Source organism: Rhinatrema bivittatum, chromosome 19 (assembly GCF_901001135.1).
Source record: "Rhinatrema bivittatum chromosome 19, aRhiBiv1.1, whole genome shotgun sequence".
NCBI lineage: Eukaryota > Metazoa > Chordata > Amphibia > Gymnophiona > Rhinatrematidae > Rhinatrema > Rhinatrema bivittatum.
The window spans coordinates 39,299,356-39,325,553 of NC_042633.1; the positions used below are offsets into that span (position 1 = coordinate 39,299,356).

Below are 26,198 nucleotides of genomic sequence, written 5' to 3' on the forward strand. Positions count from 1 at the left end.
CGTGACGAGGCGACGCTCGCCAGGCCCCGCCTCTCACATTGTGGCGCGCGGGTCAAGCTCCGGAGCCGCACTCGATTGGCCGACCGCCGGACGTGACGTCATCGCGAGGCTGCCGAGCGGAAGTGGCGAGCGCTGGGTCCGTTCTCGGCGGAGGTGAGTGTGCGGGGCGCTGCGTTTATCGCCGTGGAGCTGTTTCCTCTTGTGCGCGGTAGTAGCGTTCGTTGTTTGGGTGGATGCGGTAACTGTTAACGCGTTGCCTCTTTCCGTTGATGTTCCTTTGTTTGGCCTAATTCTTAACCTCGCAGTGTAAGCGGGTTTCTCATTAATTAGTGGAAAAGGTCCGGGAAAGGTGCTGGCCAGAGGGGGGGAGAGAGGCAGGAGGAGGCGACGGTGCCCCTGCATAGGTCCTTGTCGAGGTCCGTCCCCCCCACCCAGAAGGTGGAAGCGATCATGAGCCCCAGTGGTGTGGGGTCTGCGTGGAAAGCCCTACGGGTTGAGAGTGATGGACGTAAATAAGTAGGCCCTGGAGGAGAGGCAGGATACGGACTCTTAAATACTGTACCTGCAAGGTAATGAGGCCTGGGAGTCAAACCTTTTCCGGTGCAAGGGTTCAGGAAACGAAATTCCATGGGGGAAGATCGGGAAATACTTCTTCACCGAGAAGGGTGGTGGATGCCCGGACTGCCCTCCCGGAAGAGGTGGTGAGGGGGAAAGACAGTAAATTTAACTCAAAAGGGGCGTGGGATGCCTAGGGATCAAAGGAGGGGAATGATGAACCAAGGTAACCGGTAGTGACTCTGCTGCGGAGTAGCAGTTACAACCCAAAACAGAAGGTGCAGCACTGGACACCTGGCTGGGCAGACTGGGAGGACCATCTGAGTCTTTCTTTATAATAATTTGTGTTTCTGTACTTCCTCTACATAACCGACTGTGCTGCTATCACTGGGCTGGATGTGTATTCTTGTTACTTTTTTTTTTTTTATTTCAGCTCTCTTCTCTCCGCAGCCATGATTGAAGTGGTGTGTAACGACCGTTTGGGTAAGAAGGTCCGAGTGAAATGCAAGTATCCTTTACTCCCTTGGTGGCACTCCTGCTCATTGGTAAGAAAGGTGTGGCATTTGTATTAAAAACCCTCAGATCCATTGCTGTATGGATCTGTTTAGAACACACATTACAGGGAGCCAGTGGAGCAGATGTTCAGGAAGCTGAGACAGTATTATATGCACAGGACCTTGAGCTCTGCATTTTTTTTTTCAGCACTTCTCCTAAGGTCTGTGCTCTGGGCAGCTCCAGAAGCCATGTGCTGCAGCCTCAAAGCCCTGGGTCTTTAAAAAAAAGTATATATTGTAATCTGACCTAGCAGAAATATTTTTTGTTAGGTTGGCTGCTAAAAAAGGGATTAATGGTTTTATGTGTTTGCTCTGATTTATCATTTCATTCCAGAGGAGGCTTTATTTTTTTTTAATTCCTCGGAGTTGATGGGTCCAGTAAATTGAAAGTGCTACTGTACTGATCATTAGACTGTGGATATCCCACTGTAAAACAAGAGTACAAGTGCTCATTCTTTGTTTCTTAAGGATCTTTCCCTTAACAAGATGCTCTTTGCAGCTCGGAGGACACAATAGGTGACTTGAAGAAGCTGATCGCCGCTCAGACAGGCACCCGCTGGGACAAAATTGTCCTGAAGAAATGGTGAGTGTGTGTGTGTGCAGGGTGGAAAAAGTTTCAGGGGTTTTCAGGCCTTTTTCCTGGATCCCCACAAACAATTCATTGAACACTCAGATGGGTGGGTTTTGAATAGACAGGTTTAATAGGAGTGTTTGTATTGAAGTAGGAAAAGTGAGAGAATGGCCTAGCACAAAGCACACACTTTCTTGTTAACTGTCATCCATTTTTGGTGTGATTAATTTGTTGATCAGAATATGACAAAAGCTTTTTATTTTTTTAAATTGGATTCATGGGGAGATAATTTGACTTTGTAAAAGTTGCATGCCATCAATTGGGGGGTGGGGGTGGATAAAGTGACTCTGCTTGCATCCCATGAATCTGTGTCAGAGGGACAGACTATGGATTGGGTTTGGAGGAGGTGGGGAAAATTTAGGGAGAAATTGAACCCTCTCTATCTAGCTTCGGAAGGAAGGAGAATAGAACCGGTCTCATTTTTTACTTTTTCCTTATTTCTTTTGGTTACAGGTACACAATCTTTAAGGACCACGTGTCTCTATGTGACTGTATCCTTTTAAGGTGTGAAAATGTTGTGTAAGAGCTGTCGCTGGGGGTGTGGGAAAAGGAGCAGTTCCTGATTAGGTAGGATATGGGTCTGTGTGTGTCTCTCCCCTGCCTAAAACCTTTTGGTTTAACTTTTAATTGACTAACTGGTCCCCCTGCTCGGGGCTGTGTGAAGCGGGCTCTCTCCTTGGACTCCCCCGTGGCTTGGCCCAACATGAAAGCTTTGCAGCTTGCTGGTTCCGATGGGAATAGCAGCAGACGGTGGTGGATCAGATGTGAAACGACCCTTAACTCCTTCCTTGCAGACGAGATCCACGACGGCATGAACCTGGAGCTTTATTACCAGTAATCTGGCGTCCCGCCACGTTCTCAAACCTCCCACCTTTTTCAGTTACTCTGTGAAAAAGTAGTAGAAACTTTTTTTTTTTTATGTATAATATGTATAAAAAATTAAAGGATCGCAGCCCCCACCTTGCCCTGTGTCCCCCCCCCCCCTTCTCACTGCTATTAATGGGAGTGTCATGCAAGTCTTGCCTGGTTTATAAGTTTGGTTGCAACCAAAAATAAAAATTCTTTGGATTAAAGCAGTTTGTTGCGCTTTCATGCAGTCGGTTGTGGCAGCCCGGGGGGGGGGCCAGGGAGCTTCCCCACACCCAGGCCCTCCCCAGACTGGAAAAAAATTCAAAGAATCGGGTATCTGTTCAGGAGGCCGTGCCTCCCCACTCCCCCACACCCCTTCAGCCCCCTTTCCAAATGCCACCTGGGTTAGCCGGGCCCGTCCTGACTGCACCAGTTATCACAGACACCGCTCGTGAACGGCAGAAAGACAAAAGCGGTTTATTAGCCAGCGGGGACCGTACATTCTTAGGAAGCCTGGAAAGGGCGTGCGGGGAACACTTTGGTTACAGGGCTGCGGCGCTTTTCTTCCGCTTTGGTTAACGAGCGGTGCCGGGCGGAGGCTTCGCGAGTAACGCCTTCTCTCCCTGCGCGGTTGTGGCCGGCTTCTAGAAGCAGCTTCTTATTGAGCAGTAACTCGCTCTAAAACAGTGAGCTTGTGGCCCAGCTTGAAGGGGATGGAAAGCCCAGGGAATTTTAGAACTGTTAATTGCCAGGAATCTCCCAGCTTCGAGCAAGCGTCGTTTAGTTGTTTTTTAAATGTAAAATTTGCGTCTCAGTATTTCGAAAGCAGGCGCGGGGAACGTGGCATTTTCGGTTAAGGCTTGCGCAGAGCCCAAGCGACCCGTGGTGTAGCCGTGCGCCTTCCGGGCTATAAATGCCACGTTCGGGTGGGTGGGGGGCGAATGGAAGGTGAGAAACCTAGCGTCTTCGCCCCCCCAGGAAGCGGAGGCAGTAACTTATCATGCTGAAAGGTGATTCGAGAGCTACAGCGCGGTTAGTACAGGCGGCTCATGCAGTCGGGAGCCGCCCCAGAAAGCTGCGAGTCCGGGTTTCCCTGCGGCTTCGGCGTGCGGCTGCTTGATTTCAGGGACGTGACTGGGAGCGGATGATCCTGGCTTCACATCTTCGACCCATCCTGCTGGAAGAGAAAAATAATGTTGAAATATCGTGACGCCGGCTTCCCTTATCTCCTTCCCCTGACCGGGGGGGGGCGTGTCATATTTTGCATCACGGGGAGTCTGATTGGTTTGGACCGTGTTGTGACGTCGTCGTTACGCCGTGTGATGCGATATGTGGTGTTTCTGAATGCGGCTGCCGTCAGAGGATTTGCGGTAGGGGAGGGAAGGGGGTGCAGGATATTGAATATGATCCCTCCCCCCCAAAAAAAAGGACAACTTTAAAGGTAGGGTGAGCAGCAGGAGGCTCCAGGTTATGAGTGGCTTAGTGACGTGGACCCTGGCTGTTCAGTTTCTGGGGGAGGGGGATTTTTGAATGCATTATCCTTGCTTCTGAAACGCAAGGTGGTCAAATTGTGACATTGGGGGGGACGGGGACTGCAGAGAGGGAGGGGGGGGAGACTCTCTCGGGCAGAGTCGGCTCAGTCCTGATGTCCACAGCACTCCAGGTGCCACCCTCCACTGGGATCTTAAGTTCCAAAACCTGGACCGAGCCTAAGAGCCTCCCAGGAGAAAAAGAAAGGAGCCCATTTCTTATCCAGGCAGGGATTAGAACTCGCATGGCTAAAGGGTTTTGCCAATGTGTATGTATGCAAGGCTCACACGGCGACATTTCCTACTGCAGGCCTGTTTTTTATGTATGTATTTTAACAATCCCTACCTTCTGCGTGGGTTCCCCAGTGCTTTTCAGCTCTTCCTCCTCGCCGCTCCTGGGTTCCTCCTCCTTCGTGTCTGCGCTTCCCACACCTTTGTCCCCGCAGCACTCTACTGGAGCTTCTCCTGCTGCTTTTTCCGCTGAGCCATGCAGACGGTCGCAAGACCGGCATGCCTGCCCCGGTTCTTCGCCCACGTCTTCCCGTCGATCCTGCTGGCCAGCGGCCTGCGCGCCTTGCCCTGTGAAGTCCGCCAGGAGGTGGTCTACGCTGGCCTCCGGAGAAGGGTGGCTTACTGCACAGCTTCCCTGGATATCGAGCGGGTGCTGGGAGCTGCTGCTGCTGCTCTCCGAGGGCTCGGCGTCCAGTGGGAGTGGGGCTTTCACGGTGATAGCCGGGGCTGTTGGGTCTTGGCCTTCAGAGTGCGGCAGTGGACTAAAACTGGCGTTCCCATGCTGGATGCTTTCCAGGGAAATGGACTCTGCTTCTGTGACGTTTATGTTGTCGTCTTGGCTCGTGGCAGGGTCTGCTTGAGCTGCAGTGAGGTCATCCTGGGATATGACGGGGTCATCCGCTACAGTAGGGTCTTGCATAGGCTCAGTGGGAGCTTCTTGGGATGTAGTGTGGTCTTGTTGAATAATCTGAAGGCCTCTCTGAAGCAGGGTAGTGGCAGGGTAATCTTTGGATGCAGTTGGAGTTTCTTGGGATGCAGCGTAGTCCTGATGCTCGGTGAAGTCGTCTCGGACCGCGCCAAGTTCTTGGTCTGCGGTGGGCTCTTGGACTACGACAGGGTTAGATTCGGCTGTAGTAGAGCGGCATTGAACGGAAGGAGGAGCTTCTTGGGATGGGGTTGACTCTTCCATTGCGAGGCAGCCTTCACCTCTCTCAGGTTCGCTGTGCGCTTCGGTCTCCGTCTCGGTAAGGTACTGGCTGACTTCTTCCAGACTCTTCTCTGCCTCCTGGTCTGTCTCCCCTCTTTCCTCTCTGCTGTGGGCGTCCTGATGCTCCTCTGCGTGAGGGCTCATCAAGCGATCAGCTTGGCCGTCCGGCTCGAGGGGTTCACATGGCCTGTGCTCAGTGGGCCGTTCTTCCGTTTCTAGTTGCCTCTCCGTAGAAATTCTTTCAAGTGCCTTAGAGTCGGCCTCTGGGGCGTAGGCGCCCTTGCTCACTTGAGGATCACTGTAGCTTACTGCTGACGATCCCTGGCTTTTGCAGAATGGGTTCTCTGCCACGCCTGGATGCTCATCTGTCTCCGCTCTGTCATTTTCTCTCCCGCGGTCGGGGGTGCCTTGTCCTGCCTCGGCAACAGGTGCAGGGGTCACTGGGGCGGCGTCCGCAGCCTTCCTGTCCTCATCCAGAGGGCGACTGGCTTCCTCCTCCTCGGGGGAGATCAGGCCTTGTGGTGCATCACCTTCTGTGTCCACACGATCTGCCATTTCTACTGGAAAATGGAAAACCAGAGAGACACGGGGGGTGAAGGGTGTTGATCAGGGGAAACAATGCAGGGAGGGGTGTTTGGGACAGCACGAGCCAAAATCTCAGGACAGTCGCCCATCTTACAGGGCTGAGAACAGGGGGAGGGCGGTAGCAGTGTTTCATAGAAAAACTTGTACTGGGTAAAAATTGAATTCCAGTGATTTCTAAACAGCTAATGAGGGACAGCAGCCTACATTCATCTCGTGCCTGAGGATGTGGTGGTCAGGCACTACCACGGATGGGTTCATTTACATTCAAGCCTTCACTACCCTGCATTTTCCTAGAGTGTCTAGTGCAGTCCTGGTTCCCGTTGTCGGGGCCTGGAGCAACCTGGATTCCCTGTGCCGAGCCGTTCTAGGAGGTATCGAGCCTTGATGTCGGAGGTGAGCTGGCAGGCAGTGACCCAAAATCCTTGTTCCTCACACTTTGCTCTGTGTAGGGAAAGACCTTACTGGAATTTGTCTGGGTCCAGTTTTAAATCTGCTTCTGCCCCCGGTGCCTCCGATTTATAGCCATAGGGAGCCCCGGCACTCCTGCCTTTCTAGTTGACAAAGCTGGGGAGCGCAGCCTGAGGACGTGGGGGTGCCCTGAAAGCCCAGTGTAGCTTCCACCCCCCATTTTTCACCTCGTTCTAATACATTCAGAAGCGATTAACGAAACCCAGATCCTGTGCCAGGTTCTTACCTTTTTCCTCCGAATTCTCGGCTGAGATTAAACGTTCTGTGCCAGAGCCGCAGCCAAACGGAGGGCAGAAAATTCTAAGAGGAGGCTGTAGTGGGTCTCGTTTCAAAGTCTGTTTCCAGATCAGGGCGTTCCTCTGCAAAACTTGTGCGCCCTGCCCTCAGCCAGACCCTGAGGAGGAGGAGGACCGAACAAGGCAGCTCCGCTGGGAACGGCAGACAAATGAGTCCAGTGGGATGCACCCACGACCTAGAGCTCGAGTGACGTTTGCTGAGCAGCCGGGGGGTGGGGACAGCTGGGAAAGAGATGAGCAGATCCTTTTCCAAGGTAATCTTCAGTTTTGCCAGAACTGTTTGGCAGGGGGGGGAGCTGGAGCCTGAGCGAGAGCCGAGAGCAGCGGCATACAGATGAGCCGCCCTGAAAAGCTCTCATTGTGTGCCCCGGGCAGATTAATGTCTCGATCTGTTACCCCCTCCATCAAGCACAGGATTTGTTGGCAAAAAAAACCCAAAACACCACGCGTGATGCAGCCTCGTGAAGGATGGGGAGGGTGATTCTGCCCTGCAGGTGAACACAAGGGATTCTCAAACCAGCGACACCCCCCCCCCCCCTCTCTTCCCAGATTAAAGGCCCAATTTAAAGGTTTAGAGGCAATTTAAAGGTTTGGTGGAGGAGAATAGGGAGGCAGTATCCACAGATTGGGGGGACGGGGGACGGCGGCCGAGCTGCCATGTGTCGGTGAAACCCAAGTCGCAGAGGGACATTCTGGGCCGTCGGGGAGGAAGGCTGGAGACTAGAAGCATAAACCAAGACAGAAGAGTTCTAATCCCCGGCTCTTACAGGGCTTGTGACCTTGGGGGTGTCAGTCTTGTAGGAGGGGTAGCCATGTTCGTCTGGTGTAGCAAAAATCGACAAGGGGGGGGGGGGGCGGCTGGCACGTTTATTGAGGCGTGAGCGCGCGTCTCCCTCTGCCCGGGCTCTAATCCCCGGCTCTGTCACGGACTCTCCGTCTGTGACCTTCGGTGGAAGAAGCCACCTTATCTCCCTGGTGCTAATCCCCGGCTTTGCCACGCGATGATGACTCTTATTGTGTGAAGAACACCCAGGGAAACTCTTAATCTTTTATTTCCGGGGGGGGGGGGGGGGCACAGAGGCGGTATCAGCAGGGAGAACGGGCTGCGTCTCACGTGCCCGGGGGATTTCCTGAAAGCCTCCCATTGTGTCTCTCTCCCAGCGCTTCTTGTTTCTTTTCTGCGCTAGCAGCGGTGGGAATTCCTGACAAACGCCAGCGTGTGCCCTTGAAACGGGGCTGATAAGTCGTCCGGCGAGACTGGTGAGAGATCTTGCAGTGGCTCGGCCGTGGCCAGTTCCCTGCCTTTTGTGCTCAGTTTAATCTTTCAAAGAACCTTCCCCCCCTCCCTCGACCTCCCCCTTAACGTTTCTCTTCATTTTACACACTGCACGGGGGAAAGGGATGGCAAAGTCCAGGCTGGGTATGGCTGCAGCTGATGTTTAATAGGGGGGGGGGGGGGGGTGCTGTCCGGTGAACTCTCAGCTTAAGTGATGACGACGGCTCCAGGAGCCTGATGGGGGAGGGAGTGTGCGGAGGGACCCAGGCCTTTGGCTGGAGGATTTAGTCTTCCACTAAGGTCCATGACCAGCAGGAACTGGGCCAGCTAACCCGAATACAAAGATAAATGGGAACGGGGGCCTGGGGGGGGGGGACGGACAGCATCCCTCGGATGTTTTATGGCCACAGAGCAATAAAACATCCTTTTCCAGTTGTTCTGTTGGTGACGGGAGCCATTGAGAGGGGGAGCTGGGGAAGTGGGCTGCCAGAGCAGGGACCGACCATTAATGCCTTTGGCACAGCCGGTGCCCTTCCCTTCCTGCTCCATTACTGCATGAAAAGAACCATTATGGGGAGGCTTCTGGAACTTGTGAAAGCCGTTTTGCCTCCAGAGCGGAAATATTCGAGAAAAGACTGCACGGAAGCCTGAAGAGAAATGAGAGGGAGGAGCTGCTGGGACTGGTGGCCGCACTCAATAAAATCATTTTTTCTTTGCTAAACTTTCCTACTGTTGTTTGTGGACAGTTAGGACTGGTTATCATTGTTTTAATGTAAATAACGTAGGGAGTGCTGTACAGATATAGAGGAGAGGCAATTCCTACCGCGTGGAGCTTACAATCCAGAGGAGAGGCATAAAAAAAGTTAAAATCAGCCAGAATTAACAGGGAGAACTATGGTTTTAAAGCAGCCGAAAAAAAGTGGGTTTTAGGCAGGACTCTAATCTGGTCAGAGCGAGCACGTGCCACAACTGAGGAAGACTGTTCCAGGCATAGGGGGAGGTAGAAAATAGAGTTGGGACTTGGCAATGGAAGAGAATGGTACAGATTAGAACAGCTTGTGTGATGAACAATAGTCATGAGGATGGGGTAGAGTGGGAGAGAGAGCAGTTATAGGAGAGCAGGATGATGCTCTCCTATAACTGCTGACTGATGCTCTTCCACCACATACAGCAAGACTGATTATCACCCATTAAACTGATACAGACTTACCAACCACTGCACGTTCTACTTCTTGTTAAACTTCTATCATCCTCTTCTTCTACTCCCAGTTAGAACCATCCTTGTTTTATTGTAACTGCTTTTTCTGCGCACTTGTTATAATTTGTAAATGTATACTCTCATGTTATAATTATGTACGTTTATAATTTATTGATCACCCCTTGTTTTATGTAAACCGACATGATACGAACTTCCGTGAATGCCGGTATAGAAAAAAAACTCAAATAAATAAATGATGGAAGACCTCAGCACATGTACAGCATCGCCCCACAGGACAGACACAGCCCAGGCAGCATTAGAGCAAGCTCCACACACACACACCACAGAATATAGACTTGAGCTAAAGATGATAGGTTCTGTATCTCTGTGCCCATCCCGATCCCTCCACTCCTACAAGTGACAGGCTCTGTATTCCTGCTCCCATCTCCTGAGCCCTCCAGTCCTAGAGGTGACAGGCTCTGTATCCCTGCACCCATCCCCTGAGCCCTCCAGTCCTAGAGGTGACAGGCTCTGTATCCCTGCATCCATCCCCTGATCCCTCCAGTCCTAGAGGTGACTGGTTTCCTATTCTGTGAAAAAAACAAGTGGATTGGGTGTATTAATTTTTATTGGCAGTAATAACAAGTACTTGGGCTAAATCCAGCATCCCAACTAATAGACTAATAGCATATGTTCTGAACTATTGTGCTGTTTGCAGACTGTGACATCTATCCAGTGACAATTTTTGTGACTACATTTTGGGAAAGTTGCAGGCGAATCTTCCAATATCTGCGGTAGTGATGCTGCCAAATCATTGGCAAAAATGAAACAGTGATCTCCGCTACCCTAGCTGCTTGGAAGTAGGAGAGATTTTCATCTTCACCTGCTCTGTTGTTTGACAAATTCCAAGCAGTCAATTAAGCAGAAGTTTAATATGTTTGAACAGCATGCATTGTCTGGCTTCCATCTCCTGAACTCCAGTTGCATAATGCATCTGGGCTAGAGTGGGCCCCATTAAATGCCCCTCTGGAAAAAATGGAGTACATTGGAAGTGAGCTCTATGTTCCTAGAGGAGATTCCCCAGTATGGAGCAGAGATCGCAAGGGTTATTAGGTAACCACCATCTAGACCTCCTGAGGTGGCAAAGGATCTTCAGCACCTTACAGAACTCTGTTTACATGTCCCCATCAGGCTTTCGTGTCAGCCAGACTCCCAGTATTCCTGATTCTGAGGGTAGACTGAGGAGTAACATCAAAAAAGATTTCTTCAGGGAGAGGGCGTGGGTGCATGCAACAAACTCCCAAGAGGAGGTGGAGGCCCAAACTAACAGAAATTAAGAGAGCGCAGAGGATCCTGAGCGCTGACAGAGAAGCCAGAGATCAACTAAGATCTCTAGCCTTGCATCAGGATAGGCTATCGGATTTCAGCTTGCTAGAAAAATAGAGAGAAGCAAGTAGCACTGTTTAAAACAAATCGGAGAAAATTATTTTTCACTCAATGCACAATTAATCTCTCGAATTTGTTGCAGGAGGATGTGATTAGGACAGTAGCTTGGTTTAAAAAAGGTTTTGATAAGTTCCTGGAGAAGTCCATTACCTGTTATTAGTCAAGTTGACTTAGAGAATAGCCATTGCTATTACTGACATGGGATCTATTTAATGTTTGGGTACTTGCCAGGTACTAGGAAACAGGATGCTGGGCTCCATGCACCCTAGGTCTGACCCAGCATGGCAACTTGCCATGTTCTTATGTAATGACCCGGTGCGATATATATTATAGACAGGAACATCGGTATATAAAAATTAAAAATAATGGGCTAGCTGCAGGCAGGAATTCTTTTATTGGGTTTTTTTTGCTAAGATCTGTGATCTCGCCCACAATTTTTATTGTGCAATCGGTGTATTTATAGGTACATGCGGTAAATGCAGCAATGCTTTTTTTTTTGTATTCTGCCTGAATAACAGTGAGATTGCAGTTGCAGCCGATGCTCACCAGGCCTACCCCGCCTTTGGGGGCTCCTCTGCTTCGTGAATGTGCATTTCTGCCCGGATCTAACTATGGCTCTACAGCCCGCGCACGCGCCCTCCCCAGTCATTCCCTCCGCGCATGCGCCCTCGCCAGACATCCCCCCCTCCGCGCATGCGCGGCGGGCCGCCGGCGTTCTTTCGCGCCGCCCCGCGCGAGGCGGCGGCGGTGACGTCGCCGGAAGACGGTTGGCGCGCCGCTCCTCGGCGCCTGCGCGGTTGGGGAGGCGGGGTCAATGGTGGGGGCGGAAGATGGCGGAGGAGGAGAAGCTGCCCTCGGGCTGGGAGAAGCGCATGAGCCGCAGCTCAGGTGAGGGGAGGCCCGGCCCGGTCCGGTCTGTTTAGCCCCGGGCCCAGTGTGTGCCAGATATCTAATGCCTGTGTGTCCCGGCCTCCCCGCCCCCCCTTCCCTCGCCAGTCACCTCAGACGTCTCCCTCCTCACCGCACTCACCCGCTCCTTCCCAGCCCCTCCCCTCTCCTCCAACCCCTACTATCCTGTGTTTCCTCCACTCCTCCTGTTACCCCAGCCTCTCCCCATTCTCCACCCTTAGTTACCCCCTCACCCTGTAACTACCCCACACCCTCATGTCGCGCTCATCCCCCTTCTCTCCCTCTCATCCAACCCCCATGCACCCCCTTATTTATGCACATTTGATTTCATCCTCCTTCTCCAGTTACCTGCATCTCCTCTCGCCTCCTCCACCCCTTCTCCTTTAATTACCCCATCCTTATTTCCTCCACCCTCTAGTTACCCCAACCCATCCCTCTTCTGTTACCCTTCACTTCTCCCCATCCTTATCTCCTTCCCATCCATCATGTCCTCTTTCCAGTTACCCCATCCTCTCCCCGCCTCTTTCTCCCACACTCTCAAGTTGCCCCCATACCTTCCCACCTCACTTCCCCTTTTCACCTTCAGTACTCCCACACTATCCCGTTACCTCCACCTCCTCCATCACCATTCTCCCCTCTTGCCCTGACCAGATCTAGCACCACAACCCCTCAGCCCTCCCACTAAAGAAATTTCTTCTTTCTTACTTCTTTGGAATAGAAACAGCCAGTTACCCTCTGCTGAGATGCGCATGGTGGGGGGAGAGTGAAATGTGACAGCAGAAGGAAGCTGGGCTAGTCTGCCCATGTATAAACGTTTGGGTGATCCAGTCTCTGGAGGGGAGGCTTAATAGTAGTGCTGGCTATTTGATTTTACTTTACAGAGCATTGTGGGATTCAGAATTCCAGCTTCCTCCATGCTAATCCACTACTGGCTCCATAGTGAAATAGTAAATGATGGCAGATTAAGATCGAAATGGCCCATCCATCCAGACCGCCCAGTTGAGAGTTGTCCACCCTGGATGAGTGCATATGCAAACTCCCATATGCAATCCAAACCAACTCCCTTTCTCCCATGTCTTCTACCCAGCCTCTCAATCCCCCAAAATCTGCTGTGTTGGCCTCCACCACCTCTGCTAGCAAGACACTCCAGGTCCTGCTATCCCCAAGCCTGCCTTTCACAAGAGCAATGCCCAGGCCCCCTTCCATGCCCTGCTAAATTTTGTAATAATCCCCAAAACTACCCAGCTTAGTGAGGCTGCTGTATAAAGAAAGAAACTGGCCACCTGCTGCTCATGGAAGTCCTGATCTTAACCTCAGTTCCTCCATGCAGCCTTTTTGGAAGCCCAGATAGCCCAGCTGTGGTAGGGTTGAAACCTCTGCTCTGTGCAGGTTACCTTCTAGGAAGCATGATGCAGTCATTTCACTGCTGTTTTGTGCTGAACAGCCACTCCATGCAGGTCACCCCAGTGCTTCATCACTATTTTTTGTTTATTTATTTTTTTTTATTTAAAAACTTTTCTATACCATCGTTTAGTTGTATACCATCACACATCTCTTGCTGTTAGGGGTCCTTTGTGTATCTCATGCTTTAGGGAGGGTGTTGGGAAATCCAGGACAGGCCTGAAGCCTCGCACTTCTGCATCTGGGTCACTTGGCATTCTTGGGCTTCGGGGGTCTACGGATAGCGATCAGCCAGTTCAGTTAGTGGCAGGGGACATCGTGGTTCTCCCTGTAAATCTCTTAAGGAATGGAGTCACACTGGGATGGGGTAGAGTGTTAGGTCTCTGCTTTGTAACTGTCTAAGTGACCCTAGTCACTGGTCCATCCCTAATGGACTGTGGGATTTTTATTCTCAGTTTTATTCTGTATGAGATCAGTACTGCAGATATCAGAATGCACGGGGGGGGGGGGGGGGGGGGTAAAAACATGCACGGCCTAAAATCTCCATCTAGGAACCGGCAACTCATCTCCTTCCTCCAGATCTGTGCTCGTTGCTACCCTGTGGCTGGCTTCTTGCGATACCGTCTCAGTCTCCCCTGGGGAAGGGGGTACTCTGTTCCCCCGGGAGCACCGTCCAAGCCTTGAAAGCAAGCCTCAGTCCTTGGCCCTTTCTCGCTTAGAAAATAAATTCACTTAGGCACTTTGTCAAATTTCTTGCATGCCAGTCCTGCCACTCGAGGCGTGGCACAAAATTTTTATATCAGTACGTACAATGCTGAAGCTGTATGGTTTAATAAATACACGGCACGATAACCTTAAAACTAAAATCCCTTAACACCAACGGTCTGTGCTAAAGACCCACAACGTTCCGGGTTTTTTGAAAATGCAAATAAGGTTTGGATCTTGGTAACCGATTCCAAAGTTAAGGAATAAAACCGGAGAGAAGCAGGGCATGCGTCTTAGGGTCGGTTTAATTTTCTTTGATGCAGGACTCTCCAAGTGGCTCCCCCTCCTCAAAAGGGTTGCATTTCCCACTTAAAGCTTGAAAACTCACAACTTCTCCCCCCTCCCCCCAATTTCCAGCCGCCATGTTCTGTACAGATCATCGTTTCCGAATGCTTGCCCTTCAGAAAACCGGCCGCCGACTCTTCAGAATAATCTGCCCTGGACAAGTCTGTTTGCAAAATCTGAGCCTAATGAGCATCATCTTAAAAAAAAAAAATGTCATGGCCTAGGAATTTGGGCTTACTAGGGTTTGTGGTCATCCGCACTCTGCCTTGATCCTGTCTGAGGGAGGAAGAAACTGCTGAAGCTGCTGTTAGCCCACAGGGATAGGTGGAAATGGTCAACGAAGGTGCCAGAGGTGAGATCTGTGCACGGGGCGAGTGGCCTTTGAATGCTCTGCTCCCTTCTTCCGGTCAGTCAGGCCCAGCCGCCCCTTGCTTGGAAGTCAGCAGCGAGGGGGTCAGTTCACCGCCAGCAGACTCGCTTCTATTACAGTGGGGTTCTAGCATTGCTCTGCTGCAGGGCAAACGCCCTCTTACCAGAGTCTTTAAAAAGGCGATTTTGGTTCTTTAAGCTTTCAGCCAGCTCGAAGTCCCAGCCGTGCTTGGGAATGTTAGGTTTTTTTTTTTACCAAAAAAATTGTTCCCCAATAGGTCAGAGGTGCGCTCACAAGAAGAACAGACCTCTGAAGGGGGGGGGAGAGACTGGGTGGCAGCGTGCATGTTTGTTAAAAAAATGACACGATTGAAATGCAGCTTGCTTTTCGTAACGCCTGCATAGAGGCGCTTATCCAGAATCGTCACGCAGTCGCATGCTCCCCACGTGAACGAACTGTGGTTCCCAGGCCTGACCGATCTGTCGGTAGCAAACATGCATGTGAGACCCAGGCTCTGTAAATTCGTCTTCCGTGCATTTGCCTTGGTGAGCCAGAAAGCCCGGAGGGGCCGGGTGTGCTTCCAGGATGGGGTTGGGAATTGCTGCCCTGGGGGTGTATAAGAGTGATTTTTAGTGGAAATAGTGACCCCTAACGGCTCACGGGAACGGCAGCAGCAGTGGAGGTGGCTCCCTGCGTTTTCTTTTAAGCCTATCATGCTAGCGGCGTGAACTGCATCGAATAAAGCCTCAGCCCTGACTGCGGGAGCCCTGCCTTTGCTGACTGTACGAGACAGGATTAGAAAGAAAACAGGAGGTTTGATACCATTGCTGCTCTGTGACCGCACGTTGCAGGATCTAGCCGAGGTGATTTATAGCACTATAACCTGCTCGGGCTGTGTTATTCACAGGGAAAATGTTCGCTAGCGAAATATCTGGCATAAACATTAAGCAGGATTAATAACCCGCCCTTGTCCTGTAATGACACACAAACACCGCTGCCTTCCCCGGCGAGATAAATTTGCCTTGGCCCCCCCCTCCCCTCCTCGCAGCTGCGGCGGCGCACAGCCAGTGATAAATCCTCCCTAAATGCCTCGTACATCAGAGCAGGCGGCCTGTTTATCGCCCGCCGAGGTTCCATTTTCGCCGGCCGCCCTGTGCAGCCCAGCGGTGATGTACGTTCTCGTTAAAGTGACGTGCGCCCCCCCGAGACACGCCCGGCGCGGGCCGAAGAAAAACATTCCAGGCAGGGGAGGCTGAAAGGCGCGCGAGCGCCGAGCGGTGTCGCGCTCCCCAGCCTCTGCCCTTGGTCGTTTCGGGGGCTTCTCGGTTTTTGGTTTTTGCTTGAGAGCCTCTGGACAGAAGCGGTTCTTCGTGTCGTGTCGAGATGCCGGCGCAGGCCGTGTTTGCAGAGTTTAATTTTGGAGGGTCAGTAAATGTCAAAAAAAAAAAAAAAAAGGCAGCGGGGGGGGGGGGGGGGGGGGGGAGATCTTGTGGTCCTGCCTGTGGCAGGGTCAGGTGGGTTTGCGGTATCGGTGGTCCCTGCTCTCGTCCATTTACAAATTCTGGGAGGAACCTGAATGCATTAGGAAGGGGGGAAAGAGAAGTAAAAATGTAAAAAGCCAGGCGCAAACCAAGGTCTCCGTCCGGAAACTTGATTTGCACCCGTAGCCCTGTAATGAGATAGGATGGCACCGTCTCTTTAAGAGAGGGGGCACTCTGAGCTGCTCTTTCTATTTTCTCTCTGCAGGATCCATTTGTGGGGGGGGGGGGGGAGGAGATTTAAATTGGCAAATGAGCTGGACGTTGCTGATTGGCCCCCCCCAAACATTCCTGATCCCCCCCCCCCCACCCCCCGCTTCTCTCTCTTATTTATTTATTTAAATTCTCGTTTGGTTGCAGGCCGCGTCTACTACTTCAACCACATCACGAACGCCAGCCAGTGGGAGCGGCCCAGCGGCTGCGGCAAGAACGGGCAAGGGGAGCCCTTGAAGGTGCGCTGCTCCCACCTCTTGGTGAAGCACAGTCAGTCGCGGCGGCCGTCGTCCTGGCGGCAGGAGAAGGTGACGCGCACCAAAGACGAAGCCCTGGAGCTCATCAACGGTGAGTGGGTCTTTTTTTTTTAATTGTTTTTATCGATGCCATTCAGGTGTGCTGGTACAACGTTGTCTCCCTTCCTCCCCCCCTGCCCCCTCCTCCTCTCCATCCTGGAAAAGGGTCTCTGCTTACCCCGCCCACCTTAAAAGCGCGGGCAGAGAGAGAGAGAGAGGTCCAGACTGTTTGGAGCGGGGAAGCAACGGTGGTGGTGCGTCCGAGCTCGTGCACGGCAGCGCCGGGCGAGTCAACCCGTTCCGGCGGCGCCGAAGAGATGACTAACACCACCCCCCCACCCCCCGTGCACATCGGACCCAAGAGGGGTTCTGAATGACGTAGGGAAGATTTGCTTTCCTCGGTGCGAGTCCTGTGGCGACGTCCGGGACCGCTGCAGGCGCTCCCGGCTTTTGAAGGCTCTCTTCGCGGGACGGTGAGCCGCCTTCAGCGTCTCAGCCTGAGTCGTGCGGTCCCTCTCCACCTCCGCACTCCCCTGAGCCCGCCTCGTCCATCAGGGGGTGCTGTGGTTCTGTTTTCTTAGCAGCAGGAGAGCGAAGCTGTAGACGGAGCTTAGGTCTGGCCTCGGTTTCCGTTCGGGCCGTCATTCGACCGTGACTGGAGTTTTGTGTGTTCTCTGGGTTTCCCCCAGGATACATTCAGAAGATTAAATCGGGCGACGAAGACTTTGAAGCCCTGGCGTCCCAGTTCAGTGACTGCAGTTCAGCGAAAGCAGGTGGGGACCTGGGATCTTTCGGAAGAGGTGAGTGAGGCCCGCCTGCATTCACGGGACGTTTTCTGCGCGTCGTGGCCAAGGAAATATCCTTATTACCTCTCAACAGGAGGAAGGTGGGCTGACTGAGCCCATCCTATCAGGATTTGAATCCCCCCAGAGCCACAAATCTGGACTCACAGTCTGTGTTCATGTGGTTGGCTGGGGGGGACGGGACACCGCTCCCACTGGCAGCTTGGGCGACTTGAGGCACGGAGGGTGGGGGGGGAGATAAGCGGACTCGTCTCGGAGAGATCCCTCGTGGTGTCGGCGGCGGCAGAGCTGCTGCCGGGTCAGCGCGGCACTCCCTCCCTCCTAAGAGCTGCGTTGTCGGCCTCCCTCCGCCTCGCGACGATCCCCCCCCCTCTCCCCGCGTGCGCCTCTGCTCCCAACCCACTCTCCTTCTCTCCCTCTCTAGGTCAGATGCAGAAGCCGTTCGAGGACGCCTCCTTCGCGCTGAGGCCCGGCGAGATGAGCGGCCCGGTCTTCACCGACTCAGGGATTCACATCATACTGCGCACGGAGTGAAAAACCCGAGCCCCCCGTCGGCTTGGTGGGGAGGGGGAGGGTTGGGATGAAATGGGGAGGGGGGAGGGGTTGGGGAGGGTTGGGTGGGGGGGTGGGGGTTAGGAATCCACGCACGCAGTCCGACAGCTGCTCTCCTCCCGCCACCATGAACTTCATGTCGGTTTAAATTAATAGATGATTGTAGCTCTCCGTACCCCAGTGGCTACGATCCCTCCAGTTTTAAAGCTGCATGCTTAGCCAAGGATGGGAAAACACGAGTCAAAAGGATTAGCGATGCAAGGGGAGGGGGAGGGGGGGAGTAGGGAAGACGGCCGCGCCTCTCACAGGCAGAGCGGGAAGGTTGTCGGCCCCCGCTGTGGGGGAGGGCACTGGCTGAAAGGGGGACCACCCCACCCCGGGCTTTATTATTCCGTCCTGCGCCGGGGAAGTTTCCGGCTCCGGGGAACCGCCGGGCCGCAGATGCACCGAGAGAAGGCTGTGTTAAAAAAAACAAAAACCAGAGCTGTTCCTGTTCCAGCCCGGGGGGGTCCGGTGTCCTGTGGCCAGCGGGTGCCGCTCGTCGTCCGCCCCGCTCCCCTGCTGAGGGTTGCCCGCGTCGGCCTTGCCTAAAGAGATCGTTTCCGTGCTTCCTGACCCTGTCGTGTTGAGAGAGCCAGTGTTTGCCATCCCGGGTCCATGGTCGGCTCCGCTGTTTAAAATAAAAACAAAAACAAAAAAAACCCCCCAAACTGTGTGACTTAGGGTTTTGTTGTTGTTTCTGTGATTTTTTTTTATTTTTGATTTTTTTTTGTTTATTTGCTTTGTTTTGGTTTTCACTCATCCTGTATCTTTTATTACATTAAAAGTGGTTTGGTCTGACACCCAGCGGCCCTTGTTTTTCCCTGTGCAGAGTGTTTCCCGGCGCCGGCAGGATTGGGGGGGGGGGGGGGGGGGGGGGAGGGGTGGAGCAGAGCCTCCTGCTGGGCGCCGAAGCACTGGAGGGTGAGGAGACGGGATCTCTCTGGCGATGGCGGCGTGCAAGCCGCGTTGTGACATCACTGGGGCGGGGTGGAGCTCCTGGATCTGTGGCTCCTGAGATGTAGGAGACCCCTCGACTCCTGGGGGCAGTTCTCAGACTGGTGGGGCAGATTTTTTCCATGCCAGGTGGCGCTCGGAGGCTGAAAGCGCAGTCCACACGTGCTGCTTGCCGATTGCCGCCGCCTCCCCCTCTGTGCCACCACGAGGACGCGTGCTGTGGAAAGCCGTGGCGGGGAACGTTTTTCAGGCAGCCGGTTTCCGCGGATATATTTCTTTTAGAATTGTCCCCTTCATGTCTAAGAAACGACCTCCCGGGGTCTTAATCAGTGAGATGAGAAGAAGGCGGGCGGCCAGACAGATCTCTGCTCTCTGCGCGGCGTGTCTGGTGCGGGGGGGAAATGGAGGGGGGGGGGAGAGAGGCGGAGAGACACCGTGTCTCAGAACCCCCTTTCCCACGCCGTGATCCTGCCCGTTGCGGACATCCCAGGAGCCCCTTCACCTCGACACACAACCCATCTCCCGGACTGTGTGGCCAAAATCCGTTTCCACCTCTGTTCCCCCACCGCCTTTCAAGATTTTGCCGCGGTATTCTCTATTTATTTATTTCCACACCTTAAATAAAGGACTCCCAGGAAGTAGGATTTCCCTGTCCCTGGAGGCCTCGCGGTCTGAGTTTGCACTCGAGTTCACCAGCTGTGGCGGTGGGATTTGAACCCTGCAGGCTGCCCCCTTCCGCTTTCTGACCTTGGCAGGCAGAGGAACTCGCCGGCCTTCTCTGATCGGTTATTTTCGGGGGTAACTCGTGCGCTTTTTACGAGAGCCCCAACATTCTCTCGGGGTTTCTCTGACCCTGGCTTTCACGGTGCGGCTCGACCTCGGACTTCTGTGCCTGCCGAGCCCGCCGTTGAAAGTCCCTTTCTCCTGCCCGTCACTGTGGATGGTGACGTCCGGGCTCATGAATGGTAAGAAGTGAATGGCACGGTCCCCTGCCCCACACTGGGTGACTCGGGGGCCGGCTGGCAGAGCCTCTGCTAGCACAGTAAACGGGATCACCTCGAGTGAAGTACGCTTTCTGCCACGGGAGGGCTGTTGCCGCCAATTCTCTGCAGAAAACGTCCGCTCTGCAATCACTTCCTGACTACCTAGAAAGCTCCCAAACAGGTGGGTGTCTCGGGGTGCTGCCATCTCGCCCACCAGAGGTCTCGCTTCAGCTGACTGTGTTATTCATATTTTGGATTTATCGGGATACTTTCATCTACCCCCATGTGGTCATCAGCTCTCTGTGCTCTTTCAGACTTTGGGTGTTGTAGGGTGCTGCAGTCTCCTCCTGTGAGCTCTCACTTCAGCTGTCTGTGCTGTATTCAGGCTTCGGGTGTTGTAGGGTGCTGCATTCTCCTCTTGTGAGCTCTCGCTTAAGCTGTCTGTGCTGTATTCAGGCTTCGGGTGTTGTAGGGTGCTGCATTCTCCTCCTGTGAGTTCTCTCTTCAGCTGTCTGTGCTGTATTCCGGCTTCAGGTGTTATAGGGTGCTGCAGTCTCCTCCTGTGAGCTCTTTCTTCAGCTGTCTGTGCTGTATTCAGGCTTCAGGTGTTGTAGAGTTCTGCAGTCTCCTCCTGTGAGCTCTCGCTTAAGCTGTCTGTGCTGTATTCAGGCTTCGGGTGTTGTAGGGTGCTGCAGTCTCCTCCTGTGAGCTCTCTCTTCAGCTGTCCGTGCTGTATTCAGGCTTCGTGTGCTGTAGGGTGCTGCAGTCTCCTCCTGTGAACTCTCTCTTCAGCCGTCCGTACAGCATTCAGACTATGAATGTTGCTGTCCCAGGAAATGACCCTGGAATTAACTTGAATGCCTCTTTTGGATGCTTATTTCACATCCACCCACAGATGCAGAACAACTTGAGTGCTGTCAATGGGCATTTTAGCTGCATGGGCTGAGGAAAGCAACTGGGAATAGTTCGTCTGGGGGCCATTGATTAAGGCTGCGTAAGCAGGATATTACAATAGGAAAATGATCGTGCATCGATAGAACAGCATTAAAATTCAGCAAGCAATAAGCAAGATTTTGAGAGCAGGTTCAGGCCAGAGCAATCAACAAATTGCATCGTTTCTGCTGGATTGCATTAAGACAGAGGGGTTCTGAGCCCCTTCCCCCAGCTCTTCCATCATAGTATAGAAAAGGAGAGGAGAAATCCAACTGGCCCACCCAGTCTGTCCAGTTTACATTCTTCCTCTGGTTTTCCTCTGCTCTGTGTATAAGAACAGAAATAAGAACATGCCATACTGGGTCAGCCCAAGGGTCCATCAAGCCCAGCATCCTGTCTCCAAATGGCCAATCCAGGCCATAAGAACCTGGCAAGTACCCAAACACTAAGTCTATTCCATGTAACCATTGCTAATGGCAGTGGCTATTCTCTAAGTGAACTTAATAGCAGGTAATGGACTTCACCAAGAACTTATCCAATCCTTTTTTAAACACAGCTATACTAACTGCACTAACCACATCCTCTGGCAACAAATTCCAGAGTTTAATTGTGCATTGAGTAAAAAAGAACTTTCTCCGATTAGTTTTAAATGTGCCCCATGCTAACTTCATGAAGTGCCCCCTAGTCTTTCTACTATCCGAAAGAGTAAATAACCGATTCACATCTACCCGTTCTAGACCTCTCATGATTTTAAACACCTCTATCATATCCCCCCTCAGTCGTCTCTTCTCCAAGCTGAAAGTCCTAACCTCTTTAGTCTTTCCTCATAGGGGAGCTGTTCCATCCCCTTTATCATTTTGGTTGCCCTTCTCTGTACCTTCTCCATCGCAATTATTTCTTTTTAGAGATGCGGCGACCAGAATTGTACACAGTATTCAAGGTGCGGTCTCACCATGGAGCGATACAGAGGCATTATGACATTTTCCGTTCTATTCACCATTCCCTTTCTAATAATTCCCAACATTGTTTGCTTTTTTGACTGCTGCAGCACATTGAGCCGACGATTTCAATGTGTTATCCACTATGACACCTAGATCTCTTTCCTGGGTGGTAGCACCTAATATGGAACCCAACATCGTGCAATCATAGCATGGGTTATTTTTCCCTATATGCAGCACCTTGTACTTATCCACATAAAATTTCATCTGCCATTTTGATGCCCAATTTTCCAGTCTCACAAGGTCCTCCTGTAATGTATCACAATCTGCTTGTGATTTAACTACTCTGAACAATTTTGTATCATCTGCAAATTTGATCTCACTCGTCATATACCTTTCTCATCCTGACCTTGCTCAGAGAGAAAAGCATCCCCTAACACTATGCTGGGACACTGGGTCAGAGGGAGGAGTGACCCGTAACACCATGCTGGGACACTGGGTCACAGGGAGGAGTGACCCCTAACACCATGCTTGGACACTGGGTCAGAGGGAGGAGTGACCCCTAACACCATGCTGGGACACTGGGTCAGAGGGGAGAGGGACCCCTAACACCATGCTGGGACACTGGATCAGAGGGGAGAGTGACCCCTAACACCATGCTGGGACACTGGGTCAGAGGGAGGAGTGACCCCTAACACCAGGCTCGGACACTGGGTCAGAGGGGAGAGGGTCCCCTAACACCATGCTGGGTCACTGGGTCAGAGGGAGGAGTGACCCCTAACACCATGCTGGGACACTGGGTCAGTGGGAGGAGTGACCCCTAACACCATGCTGGGACACTGGGTCAGAGGGGAGAGGGTCCCCTAACACCATGCTGGGACACTGGGTCAGAGGGGAGAGGGTCCCCTAACACCATGCTGGGACACTGGGTCAGAGGGGAGAGGGACCCCTAACACCATGCTGGGACACTGGGTCAGAGGGGAGAGGGACCCCTAACACCATGCTGGGACACTGGGTCAGAGGGAGGAGTGACCCCAAACACCATGCTGGGACACTGGGTCAGAGGGGAGAGGGTCCCCTAACACCATGCTGGGACACTGGGTCAGAGGGGAGAGGGTCCCCTAACACCATGCTGGGTCACTGGGTCAGAGGGAGGAGTGACCCCTAACACCATGCTGGGACACTGGGTCAGAGGGGAGAGGGTCCCTTAACACCATGCTGGGACACTGGGTCAGAGGGGAGAGGGTCCCCTAACACCATGCTGGGACACTGGGTCAGAGGGGAGAGTGACCCCTAACACTATGCTGGGACACTGGGTCAGAGAGAGGAGTGACCCCTAACACCATGCTGGGACACTGGGTCAGAGGGAGGAGTGACCCCTAACACCATGCTGGGACACTGGGTCAGAGGGGAGAGGGTCCCCTAACACCATGCTGGGACACTGGGTCAGAGGGAGGAGTGACCCCTAACACCATGCTGGGTCACTGGGTCAGAGGGAGGAGTGACCCCTAACACCATGCTGGGACACTGGGTCAGAGGGGAGAGTGACCCCTAACACCATGCTGGGACACTGGGTCAGAGGGGAGAGGGACCCCTAACACCATGCTGGGACACTGCGTCAGAGGGAGGAGTGACCCCTAACACCATGCTGGGACACTGGGTCAGAGGGGAGAGGGTCCCCTAACACCATGCTGGGACACTGGGTCAGAGGGGAGAGTGACCCCTAACACCATGCTGGGACACTGGGTCAGAGGGAGGAGTGACCCCTAACACCATGCTGGGACACTGGGTCAGAGGGGAGAGTGACCCCTAACACCATGCTGGGACACTGGGTCAGAGGGGAGAGTGACCCCTAACACCATGCTGGGACACTGGGTCAGAGGGGAGAGGGACCCCTAACACCATGCTGGGACACTGGGTCAGAGGGGAGAGTGACCCCTAACACCATGCTGGGACACTGGGTCAGAGGGGAGAGTGACCCCTAACACCATGCTGGGACACTGGGTCAGAGGGGAGAGGGACCCCTAACACCATGCTGGGACACTGAGTCAGAGGGAGGAGTGACCCCTAACACCATGCTGGGACACTGGGTCAGAGGGGAGAGTGACCCCTAACACCATGCTGGGACACTGGGTCAGAGGGGAGAGGGACCCCTAACACCATGCTGGGACACTGGGTCAGAGGGGAGAGGGACCCCTAACACCATGCTGGGACACTGGATCAGAGGGGAGAGGGTCCCCTAACACCATGCTGGGACACTGAGTCAGAGGGGAGAGTGACCCCTAACACCATGCTGGGACACTGGGTCAGAGGGAGGAGTGACCCCTAACACCATGCTGGGACACTGAGTCAGAGGGGAGAGTGACCCCTAACACCATGCTGGGACACTGGATCAGAGGGGAGAGGGTCCCCTAACACCATGCTGGGACACTGGATCAGAGGGGAGAGGGTCCCCTAACACCATGCTGGGACACTGAGTCAGAGGGGAGAGTGACCCCTAACACCATGCTGGGACACTGGGTCAGAGGGAGGAGTGACCCCTAACACCATGCTGGGACACTGGGTCAGAGGGGAGAGGGACCCCTAACACCATGCTGGGTCACTGGGTCAGAGGGAGGAGTGACCCCTAACACCATGCTGGGACACTGGGTCAGAGGGGAGAGGGTCCCCTAACACCATGCTGGGACACTGGGTCAGAGGGGAGAGTGACCCCTAACACCATGCTGGGACACTGGGTCAGAGGGGAGAGTGATCCCTAACACCATGCTGGGACACTGGGTCAGAGGGGAGAGGGTCCCCTAACACCATGCTGGGACACTGGGTCAGTGGGAGGAGTGACCCTTAACATCATGCTGGGACACTGGGTCAGAGGGAGGAGTGACCCCTAACACCATGCTGGGACACTGGGTCAGAGGGAGGAGTGACCCCTAACACCATGCTGGGACACTGGGTCAGAGGGGAGAGGGTCCCCTAACACCATGCTGGGACACTGGGTCAGAGGGAGGAGTGACCCCTAACACCATGCTGGGACACTGGATCAGAGGGGAGAGGGTCCCCTAACACCATGCTGGGACACTGAGTCAGAGGGGAGAGTGACCCCTAACACCATGCTGGGACACTGGGTCAGAGGGAGGAGTGACCCCTAACCCCATGCTGGGACACAGGGTCAGAGGGAGGAGTGACCCCTAACACCATGCCGGGACACTGGGTCAGAGGGGAGAGTGACCCCTAACACCATGCTGGGACACTGGGTCAGAGGGGAGAGTGATCCCTAACACCATGCTGGGACACTGGGTCAGAGGGGAGAGGGTCCCCTAACACCATGCTGGGACACTGGGTCAGTGGGAGGAGTGACCCTTAACATCATGCTGGGACACTGGGTCAGAGGGAGGAGTGACCCCTAACACCATGCTGGGACACTGGGTCAGAGGGAGGAGTGACCCCTAACACCATGCTGGGACACTGGGTCAGAGGGGAGAGGGTCCCCTAACACCATGCTGGGACACTGGGTCAGAGGGAGGAGTGACCCCTAACCCCATGCTGGGACACTGGGTCAGAGGGAGGAGTGACCCCTAACACCATGCTGGGACACTGGGTCAGAGGGAGGAGTGACCCCTAACACCATGCTGGGACACTGGGTCAGAGGGGGGAGTGACTCCTAACACCATGCTGGGACACTGGGTCAGAGGGGAGAGGGTCCCCTAACACCATGCTGGGACACTGGGTCAGAGGGAGGAGTGACCCCTAACACCATGCTGGGACACTGGGTCAGAGGGAGGAGTGACCCCTAACCCCATGCTGGGACACTGGGTCAGAGGGAGGAGTGACCCCTAACACCATGCCGGGACACTGGGTCAGAGGGGAGAGAGTTCCCTCATCATGCTGGGACTCTGGATCAGTATAATCCAATCATTGCAGCTGGAGCTTTTGGACAGTGAAAGATTCTAGTGATGAATCTGGCTGCTGGTTATCTGACAGGGCCCGGGTGCTCTCCCAGGATAAAACACTGGATAGATTTGGTAAATTGGTTGATCCACCCCTAGTAGGTGAAACTGCAGAAAAGATTGGGGGACGGGGAGTGAGATACAATCCTGTTAATCACGGAGTCCTTTCATTGTCCCTGATCTCTCAGGGGATGATGGGGCATTCTCCTGTTTCCTAATTCCATGATAGTGCAGGAGGTGGGGATGGGGTTGGTCAGCCTTGCCCATGAGAATCTGGAGAGCTGTAATTCCCCTGTTGCACGGCAGGTGGTGCTGTGGCGCTGCTGGAGGGGTGGCAGGAATGACTGCCAGGGTGAGAGGGGGCACTGGGGCTATTAACGCTTTTGGCGTGGTGAGCGGTGATGGGAAGGGTGGAAATCTTGGTGCACCTGCCAAGGAAAGGAAATTGCCTGCAAGACTGGGGAAGCCTGTGACGTTACACGGTGCTGCTTCCCGTGATGGGAGTGTCTGCCGCGGTTCTGCGTGAAAACCGTGTTCCCTCACCTCTGGGCACAGCGACGCTATGAACCGAAGACAAGACTGGCTCCGGGCATAACGAGGAAGATCGCGGCGAGGAAACACAGAAAACAGCAGGTGACACCCAAGGTATGCTCATCTCCTCTTGAG

The 26,198-nt window shown here is 53.6% G+C and overlaps 3 protein-coding genes across 6 annotated transcripts; 2 read left to right on the top strand and 1 right to left on the bottom strand.

The window, feature by feature from the left end:
- The first annotated feature begins 21 nt into the window (after positions 1-21).
- On the top strand, positions 22-2,816 carry UBL5 (ubiquitin like 5). Of its 2 annotated transcripts, none has more exons than XM_029585683.1 (5): positions 22-153; positions 989-1,063; positions 1,609-1,692; positions 2,194-2,231; positions 2,535-2,816. In XM_029585683.1, exons 2-5 carry the CDS (start codon positions 1,008-1,010, stop codon positions 2,576-2,578), a joined length of 222 nt encoding a protein of 73 aa, XP_029441543.1. In that variant the 5' UTR covers positions 22-153; positions 989-1,007; the 3' UTR covers positions 2,579-2,816. The 2 variants fall into 2 exon arrangements, with proteins under 2 accessions (XP_029441543.1, XP_029441544.1); XM_029585684.1 differs by lacking the exon at positions 22-153 and adding an exon at positions 192-306.
- Positions 2,817-3,041: 225 nt separating this feature from the next.
- Positions 3,042-6,910, bottom strand: LOC115081166 (microtubule-associated protein futsch-like). Of its 3 annotated transcripts, none has more exons than XM_029585675.1 (3): positions 6,617-6,910; positions 4,465-5,894; positions 3,042-3,766 (listed from the first exon to the last, which is right to left on the bottom strand). In XM_029585675.1, the coding sequence occupies exons 2-3, from the start codon at positions 5,890-5,892 to the stop codon at positions 3,746-3,748; spliced, it is 1,449 nt and encodes a 482-aa protein (XP_029441535.1). In that variant the 5' UTR covers positions 5,893-5,894; positions 6,617-6,910; the 3' UTR covers positions 3,042-3,745. The 3 variants fall into 3 exon arrangements, with proteins under 3 accessions (XP_029441535.1, XP_029441536.1, XP_029441534.1); XM_029585676.1 differs by having other exon boundaries at positions 3,042-3,763; positions 4,465-5,897; positions 6,617-6,908; XM_029585674.1 differs by having other exon boundaries at positions 4,465-5,897; positions 6,617-6,908.
- Positions 6,911-11,341: 4,431 nt separating this feature from the next.
- On the top strand, positions 11,342-18,580 carry PIN1 (peptidylprolyl cis/trans isomerase, NIMA-interacting 1). Its single transcript, XM_029585377.1, has 4 exons — positions 11,342-11,494; positions 16,235-16,435; positions 17,073-17,183; positions 17,611-18,580. Exons 1-4 carry the CDS (start codon positions 11,437-11,439, stop codon positions 17,718-17,720), a joined length of 480 nt encoding a protein of 159 aa, XP_029441237.1. The 5' UTR covers positions 11,342-11,436; the 3' UTR covers positions 17,721-18,580.
- Positions 18,581-26,198: the final 7,618 nt, after the last annotated feature.

Coding starts and splice junctions, on each gene's coding strand:
- UBL5 (XM_029585683.1), top strand. CDS start 1,008: ATGATTGAAGTGGTGTGTAACGACCGTTTGGGTAAGAAGGTCCGAGTG. Junction 1,064..1,608: donor AAGGTCCGAGTGAAATGCAA/GTATCCTTTACT, acceptor TGCTCTTTGCAG/CTCGGAGGACACAATAGGTG. Junction 1,693..2,193: donor AAAATTGTCCTGAAGAAATG/GTGAGTGTGTGT, acceptor TTTTGGTTACAG/GTACACAATCTTTAAGGACC.
- LOC115081166 (XM_029585675.1), bottom strand. CDS start 5,892: ATGGCAGATCGTGTGGACACAGAAGGTGATGCACCACAAGGCCTGATC. Junction 3,767..4,464: donor CTGGGGAACCCACGCAGAAG/GTAGGGATTGTT, acceptor TTTCTCTTCCAG/CAGGATGGGTCGAAGATGTG.
- PIN1 (XM_029585377.1), top strand. CDS start 11,437: ATGGCGGAGGAGGAGAAGCTGCCCTCGGGCTGGGAGAAGCGCATGAGC. Junction 11,495..16,234: donor GCGCATGAGCCGCAGCTCAG/GTGAGGGGAGGC, acceptor GTTTGGTTGCAG/GCCGCGTCTACTACTTCAAC. Junction 17,184..17,610: donor CCTGGGATCTTTCGGAAGAG/GTGAGTGAGGCC, acceptor CTCCCTCTCTAG/GTCAGATGCAGAAGCCGTTC.